The sequence below is a fragment of the Tetrao urogallus genome (assembly GCF_951394365.1).
Source record: "Tetrao urogallus genome assembly, chromosome: 19".
Taxonomy (NCBI): domain Eukaryota; kingdom Metazoa; phylum Chordata; class Aves; order Galliformes; family Phasianidae; genus Tetrao; species Tetrao urogallus.
The window spans coordinates 4,770,969-4,784,621 of record NC_136832.1 but is presented as its reverse complement, the minus strand read 5'-3'; the positions used below and the strand labels follow the sequence as shown (position 1 = coordinate 4,784,621).

The window sequence follows — 13,653 nt, the reverse complement described above, 5'->3', positions numbered from 1 at the left end:
AGCAGTCTTATAAAAATTATATCCCTAACCTATTTCCTACTCCTTGCAGAACAGCTGCTTCAATTTCAGAGTTGCTAGTGCGTTTGGGTAGAGCAAGACTGCCTGTGAAATGTTGCCCATTAAGTAGTAGATATGTGGGAGTAAAAAAATATGCTGTGATATTTCACTGTTTGACAAATAGGAAACCACTTCAGTGATCTGATGCAAACCTCTTATGAGACAGCCCTAAAAATCCTATTCTGTTTATGCCCTGAGTTACCTATTTATCAGTGTTTCTACTACCGGTCTTGCTAGCTTTATTCTAAGCTGTCCTACCTCTTCCTCTCACTCAGGGAAGGTTTCAGTGACTTTTCACTTACAACGCTGTTCACCTACATCGTAATGGCAATTTTTTTCATTATCTACTTAAAATGAAGAGGGCAGATGAAGGGGAGGAAGGGGGAGACGCAAACCTCTGGGTGAGGTTCTTCTGCCTGAAGGTGATTTGGGCATTACTGTCCTGCAACAGAAGATGCTTAAGCTGAGTCAAGGCTGCTGCGTGTGAGCTGGTCATTCGAACCCACATGTCAACCCTGTGGTCATGCCCACAGCATAGCTCTTCTGAAGCATCACATGTTCTTGACGTGTTGTCCCTGGCACTGTGGGTTGGATGCTCCAGCTTTTTTTTTTTTTGTCAGCTTAAAAACTCTTTTAGTTCAGAGCTTTCCAGAAGCTGCTGTTGAGTTCTGCATCTGCACTTTAGATCTTTGAAACAAGAAGCTTTGGGAATTTATTCTTCCGTACAACTGATGAGGAGTAAACATCACTGTGTTCTACTTGTGTCCACCATCTTGCTACATATATAACATCTAGTTTTGCTTGATCAAGGCCTTTGTCCAGCCTCAGATCATTCAAGCACTTTAACCATTGTCTCTCCAGACCTGTATATAGACAATTAGAATTTACTTGCTAGTTGCTCGTATTTGTTCACTTGTCTGGGAAGTGCATAACTCACTAGGTAGGATTTATTATGGAGTCTTCCTGCATGTAAGTTAGGCTGAGGGGGAGGTTTTGTAGCTTCATGACTTAATTATCCACCAGTCTGCTCCCCATCTGATGAGGGGGAGGCATCTGCACCAGTCTTTGACGTTATTGTGTTTCACATTCATTTTTCTTAGTTCAGCTATCATTAATCTTAGGAAAGTCTCTTGGGGAGAAAGGTTGTCAGAAGGAATAGCAATGCTTATGCTCTGAGAACGTAGGTACTATATTATCCTTGCAACTCAATGTATAGAAGCCAGAAAATTTTCTCTAAGACAATTTGAGTGGTCAATGAGTTCAAGCGACCTGCTATAGTGATGGATAGTTTTGTGTGTTACAGAATTCCATCTCATGCAAAGAAAATAACTTTCAATCTCAACTCTTAACTTGTTTGGAGAAGAATTTAAGGGAATATTGGAAGCAGAAATACTGGAGGCAAACTCTCACAGGCCTTTCCATTCCCTGCAATAATGTGTATTGCCAGTCCAGCTCTTTCCCTAACTCTAGCCATAGTGTATGTGCTGCTTTAGAGGCAGAAACGTAACTTCTGTGCCTGACAAGTGTTGTACACTGAAAAGTCTGAGGTTATAGGAAGTGGAGTACTATTATTGCCAACAGCATGTTTTCCATCTACACACATCTGCATTTTCTCTTAAATCTATTTATGGTCTTCATAAAGAGAAACCACAGAGTAATAATTGCTTGAAGTTCCAGGACAAGTCACAAGTGTCTCTTTAAAATTTACTTACTGACTTCTGATCCAGTAGCTCGAAGATGACATAAAAATAAAGAGGAGTCAACTTTGCAATGCGTCATGAAAGTCATAATGTTACAATTAGCCCTTCACTTCCAATTGCTGTGTAGGTGATGTGACCCACGTGAAGATGTCAGTAGCTGAAAGCCAGAAGGTTCTGCAGTAGTCAGACCTGACACTACTTCCACTCTGTAATTTGCAGTTAGTAAAGATGGAATGGAAACATATTTCAGTTAGTGTGTATTTACAAAAGTTGGAACTGATGCTGTTGTCCTCAGTTTTCTTAGGCAAGCAAGTAGTTATTTTGGTGATGAAAAAATTATTAGTTTGCAGAACTAAGTGCGTAAGTTCACCCATTCTTTGAAACAAAGCAACATTTGATGAGGGTTTTTGGGAGCTATTAGGAATGTTTTAGCTGATTCCTGATAATGAAGCTAAAATTAAGCAAGTAAACCAAAACGAGTTGCAAATGACAATTTGTATTTAATGTGCAAAACAGACATAAAGCAGGGAAGTAGTAAAGTGTTGCTAAAGATTTGATGTGAACCTGCATGAAGCAAGGTAATTAAGTTAAAAAAAGGGCATAAAGCAGTTTGTAAAGAGAATGCAATTAAAGTGTCACTAATACTATTTCCCTGTACCTAGGAAAAGAAAACTATTGAATTTTAAATCCCAGTGGAGGTAAAAGTGAAGTTTATAGGTGACTACCAGATGTGCAAACTATTTAAAGGGCTTATGATACTCCACAAATGGGCCCTTTTTGGAAATGGAAGGAAAACAAATTAATTTGAAGATGTGGGCTCTGTTAGCCCATTTTTTGTGTCTGAGGAGAAGTTTGGCATGAAAACAATGTGGAAATGGCACAGCTCATCTTGGAGCTGCTGGAAGGGAAAAGAGCAAATGTCAAACTGAATCAGCCATAAACATTTTTTTCTTATTCCTATCAAAATAATAAGCAGACTCAGAAGTGAATGTTGTGACAGTAGCAACTTGTGTGTGTGTGTTATTCATAACAGCCTTGGTGTCCATTCATTCAGTGTGAAAAGCATTTAAACTAGAACAGTCTAGATTTTTAAAAAGCAATGCTGGTACCTTATCTTAAAGTTGTCTTGAACTGTATTTATAGATATTAAGAGAAAGCTGTAGACTTCGGTACGTTCACCAGAACATGCAGTGCTATGTGTAATCTAAAGTAATAGAAAGTTAAGCTATTAATGTGATTTGTCAATCTTGAACTTTTATTAAAATCGATTTGCTAAATATTCAATTTCATTTTTTGGTAGGATCTCAGGAATCAAGTAGAGAAATTACATGGTGAAATGGCTGAGAAAGAAAAAGCTGTTGAACATCATTACAATATTCTTTTGAGCGAAAGCAATCAGAAGTTGCAGAGCCAAGAGCTACTTATCAAGCAACTAACAGACAACGTCAGTCAAAAGGATCTTTTGCTTCAGGTAGGCAGACCTGAGTCGAAATGAAAAATGTGAAGTTATCATTTGGCTTTGTATGAGGAATGATTACAAAGTCCCATTTGTGTTTGGATTTGCTGTTGATTTCGATGATAATCCTTCACTTCTTATAATACTGTATTTGCAGAATGGACATATAATTATGAGGATCTGTGCCATTAAATAGATTTCTTTCTAGGGTTATATTAAACGTTTGGACAGAGGGGGGAAAGAACTTTTCTAATATTTATGCAGAATTTTCACTGCTGTGATAAGATACTTAAAAGCTTTGCAGTGCCTATGATTTACAGTTTGTGCAGAGACCAGAGAAAGTAGGAGTTGAGGAATAGGTATGGACAGTGCAACATTTTCTCTCTCTTTTTTAGGGGGAAGGGGGGGTGCAAAGAGCCAACTCCAAACAAAGTATGTGAGGTAGTAGCTGCCTGGGTGGTTAAGGTCTTGCTCAAAGCTGTTATAGCTGGAGGTATGATCCTGAGCAGTGCTGATGGCACTCTACCAGCACTGTGACAACTGGTAATTGAGGTTGCTCTGTACCAAAGTGCATGCATAAATACTGCTGAGTTTTCAGATTTAATCAGCATTTTTTCTTTTTTCTTTTTTTTAATTTTTGTTAGTATTTGAAGCATTGAATAGCTGGCTGAAGCTTTTGTTTCTTTTTCTTTTTTCATTTCTGTTTTGCTGTGTTGAGCTTTTCTTTTGTAAGATTTATAAAGAACATACTGGATCATCCTTGGTTATTTCCTCAGTTTTGTTTCTGTGTATATTTTACAGTATAAAACCAGAGTGAGTTTTGCCAAAACGTCTCATTGTTTTCTTTTGTTAGAAATCTGATGAAACAATTAAAGAAAAGGAAGCAGAATTGCAAGAGCTGCTGAATAAGTACAAGAACCTTCTAAGAGACAATCAAGAACTTGAGCTGAAAAATGAGGGCTTGGTAAAGGAAAAATATGCTGCACAGTCTGAACAGTCAGTCATCAGGATAGTCAGAGAGTTAGAGGTGAGTTTCACAGAACTGTGATCATTTGCAGCTAAATACTTTGACGTGAAATTAATGACCATTTTCCCTTTGTCTTCATGCTTGTGGATTTGTGTGCGCTGTAATTCATCCATGTAGCAAGGGGCAGCTTTTCTTTCAGACCAGTGCCATTTCGGTCTGTAACAAGATGATAACAGTGACTTTATTAGTAGTTGAGTTATTATTTTTAGATTGCTTGAAATGTTTTGCAATCCTATGACTGTGATGCTCTTGATTTGGTATTAAAAGTGTACGTAGAATTGTGCACTGATGAACTTATAAACTTGACTCTTGAAAAGTGCATAAAATAATTTGTCTGCCTACCATACACATGTAGAGTTTTGTGGTCATTAGGGTATGGATACTTCTGTGAATGGGGAAGTATCTCTGCTACTGAAGAGCAATGCAAAGGAGAGCTTGTGCCCTCCTAGTAGGAAAGGGGAAGGATTAAACATATCTAATGAACATAAAAGAGAAGGGACCTTGAGTATAAGAAATCAGAATACAGGTACAGTTACATTTTCCCCCCTCTATTTTGGCACTAGCCAAAAGGAAAGATTAAGAACTGACAAGAGGTTTTGAATCACTTGCTGACTCCATCAGTGCATTGTTTCTTATTGTGTCCAGATTAGTGGAGAAAGAAGTTTCTTTTAGAGATACATTCTGTTTTTTGTATCACTTGCAATGTAGTCTGTTAAGATCTCCAAAAGGATTATGCAAAGCAGCAAGAACCAGATTGGTACTTCCTTGTGGTGGAGAAAGCTATTTCATTTCTTTAATAATAAATCGGTCACTAATGACACTTTATTGAGGATATTTAAAATGAAAAGAGCCAATGGCAAAGGAAACATGAGTACTACCTGTACTGTCACATTCTGAGAACACTAGTGATGGAATGTTTAATATGTTAGGGACCAGATTGTTAAATAAGGTAGGTGCAAACACAGTCTGAGACATGAGTTATTTGACAAGCACAGAAATAAGGAGCTGAAGCACTATTGGCCAGGATACCAACAAAGAGTGTAACAAACTATGAATGAATATGCATACAGGGAAAATGAGGTCTGTGAAAGGCTGTGTAAAAGTTTTAGCTCTGTAAAACAAACTGCAGTGTGTGCATGTACCTTCTGTAATGAAGGGACCTAGTAGTGATGGAAAATCATATAGAATTAATACAAATCCAACAGTGATTTTCTTTTGAGCACCCCACTTCAGATACAGGTGTACAACCAGGAAAGAGAACAGTGGCAAGTGAAGCCATGCATGGTAATGACCCAATACCCACCTGCTAATCACAACCTATTCTGTATTGCTGGTTCACTTAGTGATTGTGAACAATACTTAATCACAACCCTTTGTCCTCTCTGCTCAACCTCTGTGTAAGATATCACCTCTAAGAACCCCTTTTGGCATATTAATCATAAGTTTTTGGACACAGATTATCTGGAGCTCTGCTCTCATTGGCTGCTTTAGACTCTTTGATGACTTTGCAGTGCTGCACCAATGCTCAGCAAATGCACAGTGGGATCCTCCCCACCAGAGAGAACAGAAACCGAGCTGTTCTGGCCTCACTGATCTCTAAAGTTGAAGAAACGGAATTGAGAGATGCAGAACTTTCTCTCTTTCATCATACCTTTTTACTTTATTTTAATGTAATGATAAATTTTAAAGCAACCAACATCCAAAGCTCTGCTGGGTGCCTTGGCCAGGCCGGGGAAGATAAATGACAGTTTCCAATTAAAGTTTGGATTCTTGAGCCACTGTTACGGGCTGGAGAGAGCAGGGGAGGGAGGGAGTGTGCGAGAGCACTGCTGATGAGGTTAGTCATGCAACTGCTGACTCTGGTGTCTATGAAGTCTTGGAATTAAGTATTTTTTACAGCAAGGAATTTAGAAGTGCAATGGACTCCTGCAATTTTGAAAACTGTAGATGATTTTGTGCTTAATGCTGCTCTCACTACCAATACTCCTTTACTTGCAAAGCGTTTTTTGTTGGACAATTTGTTAGGCAAATTCATTTCTAACAGATTTCATTTGCAGTTCATTCCAATACTGAGAAAAGCAGGAAAAAGCAGGAAAATTGAGAACAGTGGCTCTTGCTCAATCCTGTATGTACGTTTCTGGGTTCTGTTGTGTTACACATATAACCTTGCATACAGCAGTAGGGAGTCACAGTGATGTGAATTTTAATTCTAAATTGGTTTCTCCGAGTGTCCAAAAGAATCCTTGGATTTGCTGTGATATCTCTCCATAATGTCTGTTTCTGAGAAGGGAAGCTTATGTGCCACTCGAGGGGTGGAGTGGGAAATGAGAGCAGCTGAAACCTGATGTTTCTGCAAACAACACGGTGCTTTTTAATTCCTGTACAATCAGCACATTATTTGACTTCAGTTATAATTACTGCAGTATTTTGGGAGTTAATGCTGTGCAGCCAGGGAATTTGAAGAATACTGTGTGTGCAGTTGTGATGTCTGATTTCCTGCAGTTGGTGAAGTTGTAGTCAAAGCATGAAGTCATTGATGTAGCCAGTGCTGCAGTTGCTGGGTGCTGAGAACCAGAATTGGTGCAGCTCTATGGATGTGTCTTAACTGGTAAACTGATGCAGTGCTGTTGCCAAGTCATCAGGGAGATGGAAAGTGTTGTAGCTGATTTTTTTTAATACAAGTGTCTATTAAACAGTTATCAGTGCTTTGTAGTTGTTGTTTTCAGTCTCTTTCAATTGCTGTTGTGAATGCATAAACTGGGAAGCAATTCAGCTTCTGGTCTGATGAAATTGGCTCACAGCTGAAATCAGCCATCGTTTTTGTCACTATCCTTGTGTTCATACACTGCAGCCGTGATGCTTTTCACTGTTACACTGATTATGGCTTCCTGCTGGGGTGGGATCTGTGTATTGCATTTCCATATTAGCAACAGTTTAATCTTAGCAGTGTTAGCCTGATGAGGTGATATTTGCAGATGTTTATAGTCCAGTAATCTCACCATATATATCATCAGGAGGGGCCATGAGTTCCTCAGAGCCATCAGCTTTTTGACATTTTCTGTGGTTGAGATGACATCTTCTAAAAGTCAGCAGCAGTCTTTAGCTTCAGTAATTTCCATCTTCAGGTCTATGACTCACTGGCCTGTAACGATTTTGATCTTATTAGTGATTGTTTCATTTGCAGTAGTCCATATGTCCTGTTCTCTGCAAGGTTATAAGAAATGATCAAATCCTGGTGCTGATGGCTGCCTGGCCGGGTCAGTGCTGGGCTGTAGGTTGTGGCCTCATCTCTGTCATTCATTCCCTGACCTTCAGAGGTTTTGAAGTGATCCCAATGAGGCCTCCAAATATTCCTGTGACGTTGCCAGTAGGTTACTTACTGCAGAGGTACAAACCTTTTTCCTTTCTTTGCTTACAATTGCAGAAACCTTTTAATGAAAATAAGTGATGTTTTCCACGGCTGCTGCTTAGCAATAGTATTTCAGATTTAAATATAGACTTTAATGTATTAGATTGCCTGCTTTCACGGGAATATAAATCTTCCACTGCAATATGGTCCTGGATGTCTTGCAGCTATCTCTTCTAACACATTTTCCCTCACACCATGTGTCAAGAGGTTTAATGTTTCATTAACTCCCACAGCATTATGGTCTGTGTAAGTTACAGAGCTGCCGTATGTTTTGTGTACCTTTGGGGAGTTGATTGGAATAATTCACTCCTACGCTTTATTTAGAAGTGACAGTAATAATGTGCCCCAAAAAAAGGTTCGTGCTGTATCTTCTCATCCTTATTATTCAGGGAAGAATCTGAATAATCAAGAACGTTTCTTCATGATTTTGCTAACCTTTACCTGGCTAATTGAATTTAGACTTTGTAATAATTTGCCTGTAATCTGTGACATTTGGAGTTTAGAAACAGCCCTTGTCTCCGTTAATGGAGGAAAAAAAACGTTGGGAGGTTTTCGTGAGGTTGCTCAGATTTTGGTGCAAATGTTGAACTGAATTAACTCATGAATTCAGAAAAAAGGGTAAGAAAAGAGGCAAGGCCTGTGTAGCACTGCTTTGCTAAGCAGCAGTCACAGCCCCTGAACAACTGGTAACAGCCGTTATCTCATGTGCCTGTCCTAAACTCTTCAGAGTGACATTACTCAGAAAGACCTTCTAATTAGGATACAGTTCTGTAGTATTTTCAGTAACAATTACAAGGCTTGTATCAGACATATGGAAGAGTTCACTAGAACTTTTAACAGGCTGTTAACCAACTAAATTAAGTCAAAAGATTTATCTCTTCCCGTTCCTTTTGTGTCATTGATCAGTGCTGTTGTCAGCGATGAATGCTGTTCCAAACTGAATTGCAATCAGAGTACTTCGTGCTTAATGCCTATGCTTATAAGGCTGGGATTCCTGCACGTTGCTCAGAGTCCTTAACTCAGGCTGTGAGATTCGTTTTTTGACACTTTTTAAAAGGTATTTTTTATTAATGGACTCTGGATCACCCATCTCAGCCCGTTAGCCTTTGTGTTCCTCAGCACTCAGCCAGCAGAAGTCATTGCTGTGTGCTGCTTCTCTGCTCGCCCTGACAGTAAGCTTGACATGAAGCTCAGTATTTTGCTGCTCACCTATAAAATAGTATTGAACGTACAAACAGCACGAGAACCTTGAAACGTGTGTTAGGGCACCGTTAGGGATGGTGCTGGTGGAGCGTGATGAACACAAAGACAAGGTCACTTCTCCAAAGAGCCTGCGGGGTTAAGTGGCACGAGCTGCTCTTTCAGCACTGAGATCTGTTATGCAGATTACTCAATGGAAATAATTTGATCAAAACTTGATTACATTTGCAAAATATTATTTAACATGTTTGCTAGCACACTGTGAAGTACGAGCATAAATAATTAAAAGTAAACAACAGTTGTCCTTGCTTTTGTGCTGTTTACTTTGCAGAATATGAGTTCTTCAAATTAACAGTCTCTGCATCGTTAGCGTGAATTAACGAGATTCTACTGTAGCTGAATTTTTGTTGCAGTTTCCTGGCTTAGGAACTGCAATTGAAGTAATAACAGCTGCTTGAAACTCCTGGGTGTAGATTTCTTCGCTGTTAATGATGTGTTCACTAATGATTTAGCATCTCTTGAGAGTTTAGTTTCCAGACTTGAGGTTGTAATGTGGAGAAAATAGAATTACCTTTCATTCCCGTCCTCTGGAGTTATCTTGTCATGCTGGAGCCATGCACCCCCTCCCCGGCTGTGGCACCTTTTTTGTTTGTGCTTTCAATTTTCAAGTGGAAGGGAAAGTGAGAGAAGCATCGTGGCCTTTTCTTCTCAAACAGAGACAGAAGATACTGTGCCTGACATTAATACATTTACATTTCCTTTAGATATCCCAGTTATTTTCTCTTCCGAGCCAGCTGACATCTTAGGTATTTTTATGTAATAAGAGCAAGCAAATACTCCTTTAAATAGCTGCATTTTTTTGCTTCCTGCTGAAAAAGTGGCTGAGTGGTTGTTGGATTGAAAAAAGTCTTCGGAACTTAACAGTGGATGCTTACTGAGAAAGTAGCACAGTAGTCTGGATTTATTCTTGTAATAATATACCTTCTGTGAGCAAGGCTGCAGGCAAACAATTTTTTTTGTACGAGTAAAGAAAGCAGCTTGGAGTGACCCAGCTTGAGTGTTCAGACTCGACGAGCACGAGGCTGGCATGTGCATCCTGTATTTGTTGGCTCAATGCAGACCTTTTTATTCAGAAATGGAACAGAATTTGCAGAAAACCCGGCCCCAAAGAAAGCCACTTTTATCCAGAAAATGGAGAGGACTGTTTGGACAGTGTTCTAAAATGGGCACTTGGTCTTTGGGCTTCTACTCGCCTTTCCCTTTTCTTCCCTATGATAACAACTTGCTGGGTTGTTCCTGGGTTGAGCCCCTGTTTGGATACGTAGCTCACTTATGATAGGTAAATAGCAAACCACTATTCACCTCCTGTAATAACAGCAGATTTACGTGTCAGAAATCATTTCCAGATTCACACGACATTTTTGAGGTGGGCACTCCTGTCTTCTGAGTTGCTCTCTTCACCTTCTCTCCTTTTCATGGCTACACGAAGTTGTAGACAAGCTGACATAAAAAGTGCATTCAAAGATAACTGTTCTTTTCTTAATTTAGGAAAAAAAAGAATCTGAATATGAAAAGCTGATCCTTGCTTTAAAAAAGGAACAAAATATTTATTCTACACTGGTGCAGACCTTTAAGGAATCAGATAGGTAAGTAATTTTTCTGTTTTGATGGTCAATCTAAACTCAAAGAAAGTTAGAAGATGTGAATAAAGGTGCAGCTTAACTGGGTAGGCAGTATTTTGTGCAGGCTAATGGTTACAGGTGATAAACTTGCTGTTGTAGTCTTCTTAAAAAAGAAATGTTTTTGTAAAGAAGGGGATGTTATTTCAGTGAGCTGAATCTTTCTGGAAATATTTCTCTTTGGATTAGATTTCCATTTGCATACAAAGAAAGCAGATAGGTTTTCAGAGGAGGTTCTTGTCCTGTGTTGGAATATAGGGGAAAAATCAAATCCCTGTCAACTGTGCTGTGCTGGATGATTTACCATAGTCTGCTCCTTCTCAAATAATAATATAATGCTTACTTTAAGAGTGGCACAGTGAACGTTTTGATGAGAATTAAGCAGGTAAGGTTTTGGAGATGTTTAAACAAAATAGAATAAGTGAAATTTTCATAACATTCTTTCAACATCAAGCATTCAGAAGCATTCTAAGCGGCAGGAGGTAGTGCTTTTCAACCTTTTAATATCAAAGAGCACAGCATTTTAGAAAGAAATCTCTAACCTACTTTGTATTCTGCTATTGCTTGGCATTGAGGAAGAGATGTTCTGATGAAATGAGGAATATTCTTAGCCTTTGGGTAAAAGAAATAATGTTTAATAAAATGTACTTCTGCTGTTATAATTACAAATATCTTAATTAGGTACTGGGGACGTTTAGGAGATGGCTCCTCACTCTTACTGCCTGAATGCAGTGGCTCATACCTGCCAGCTTTTTGGGAATGCCTGTTTGTATTTTGGGGTCAGCGCGTAGGAGCTGTAGTTTGGAAAGCAGCAAGTGAGTAGCACTGAGGTAGATGAGATCTAGAATTTGAATTAGGCACATTAATAGTAATGTCATCCTGTGCTTGGCCACAGCTCAGAAGCTGTTTTAGAGAATGGAATCTTTCTCATTAGAAATAGTGATAGAAGGCAGACTATGGAGATTATTTCTTATCTCCAGGAGAAGATCAATGGCTTTTGTGGCAATCACCAAATGAAGGAGGGAGCCCATTTGGTTCAGTATTTCACACAAAGTGCCCTGCTGTTGAAACAGTCTGTGGGTAAGGTGATTGTGTCAACACTGTGTAGTGATGGCAGCAACAAAGAAACAGAGCTGCTGCTATCTTTTCTTAGAATATCTTTCAAATGGGGAAAATTATAACAGTAGCTGACTGTGCAACTTGAATGGGGATTTTTCAAAATAAGATACTGATGTCAGTACCATGACATTCCTTGTCTCTCCAAGCAGAGAATCGATGCTTATTCTGATAAAACCTTTAGCTCATGAGGAGGAGAGAATGTGCTTACTTAGCTTCTACTAATGTCTTGCTTTGCTTTTCTTCTTAATTTTTGCTGAGCATTTAAGAGAGTTTTCTCTTCAAAGAATATTCCCGAGCCAGGGAGCGTTAGTTAAAGGAGTGGGTTCATGTGCAAGAAATACTGACAACAGCACACTTGTCAGAAGACAGACCGAGAGTCTTTTCATATATGCTGCCTTTTAATTAATGTGTTTCTGCAAGATGCTGTTATCCTCATGCAAGTATGATGCACTGTTTGCTCCTGTGTAGCCTCCTGTAAGGCAGATTTGAATTTTGTTTTGAAAGATTCCTGAATTCTTAGGCATTTCAATATTGTGGGTTGGAAATTCTACGGCAGCATAATTTATCGTAAAGTCCTGAGGTTTGGAGTGAATTTGATGACAAAATAAATAATACAGTGAGTTCGGTAGCACATTTTTTATCAAATGCTGTTTATTTCATACTGTTACAATTTCAGTTTTTAGTGTAGTTAAGTCTTTTTCTGGAGTGATTGTGGCTGTCTTGTCGGTGCTGGTGAAGGGTGATGGGGATGATCTAGCAAGGGACAGCTGGATGTGCTGACATGGAGAGAAGCAGGGGGCAGTGACTGATGCTAAAGTAAGCACTTCGGTGACTATGCTGGGAAAAAAAAGCTGCTTAAGGAATTAATTCATGTTGACAAATTGTCATTTTTAAGTTTTGAAATTTATACCCAGTTGAGATAATTGGCACCATTTAAACTTGAAAGGTCTTTTTGCAGACTGCTGGCTGATGGAAGAAATAAAATAGTTGGGTTGTGCCCGAATCATATTTTCAATGAAACATGGTTTATTTTTTTTTAATCCTTATTTTTTTAGGGGAGCATTGGGTTGTACAGTACAGCCCTGTAGCAGGGGAACAGTTTCCATAGTCACCATATGGAATAGACTAAGATTGGTTGTTTTGGTTTTCCTTCAAACAAACAAACAAACACCCTCACATTTGCCCAATACAGTGTATCTGTACTGCTTAAGCTGATTTAAAAGTAGCAACAGTTCAAAACAGCAAGAAGAGGATGTGGATGTAAAGGTTTGATACCTCCTTTCTGTATAGGGATTAGTTAAATTTAACGCATCAAAATGATGTAACCGTGTGATGAAAACCAGTGCTGGCTGTGTGAAATGGGGTCTTTGTGGAAGCCTGGAGGTGTAAAAGATGCTGCCTTGCCTAACTGAGGGCTTCGAATCAAAATCTTAAATGTTTTTGTTTAATTTCTGGTTTTCTTCTTTTTTCCTTAGTTTAAATAGCTTGCAGACAGAATTAAACAAGATCTTCATGTTACGGAAACAACTCGAAGATGACATTCTAGCCACTCGGAATCTCCAGAAGGTCTTAGAAGATCAGGTTAAGAATGCTAAAAACAGGCAAGGTCTGTATGCACGTGCAGCCCTTCCCTTTTCTTGATCTTCTTGCACAAAAGAAAACTGGTTTTATTGCACTCAGTTTGCTGTGATGGAGGAGAACCGTTTGAAATTAGATAAAGGTGTAAGAAAGACTTCAGCCTTCTGTACTAAAAATTATTTGGGGGATTTGTAACAGAATATCTTTGAGCAATCAGAACTCATAAAGAGTTGTATAAAGGGACAGCTTTTCTCTTTCCCCGCAGCAAATGTTAGTAATTCTGTGGCAATTCTACTGCAGCGATCATTTCAGGCTGCCTACAGTTTTGTACCCATAGAATTTCCTGTTTTCTGCAGAAATCAGATTCCTGGCTCTGTGGCCATGGGATCACTTTCTGTCCCTGGAACTTTGTAATTGGATGATATTTT

General features: G+C 39.0%; 1 protein-coding gene across 1 annotated transcript in view; it reads left to right on the top strand.

Moving 5' to 3' along the window:
- CDK5RAP2 (CDK5 regulatory subunit associated protein 2) overlaps positions 1 to 13,653 on the top strand; it is a gene marked incomplete at its 3' end in the record, with an annotated part of 72,142 nt that overhangs the window by 18,662 nt on the left and 39,827 nt on the right. The window contains 4 exon segments of the mRNA XM_079544840.1: positions 3,058 to 3,228; positions 4,067 to 4,240; positions 10,398 to 10,495; positions 13,123 to 13,253. Coding sequence (XP_079400966.1) covers positions 3,058 to 3,228; positions 4,067 to 4,240; positions 10,398 to 10,495; positions 13,123 to 13,253 — 574 coding nt within the window.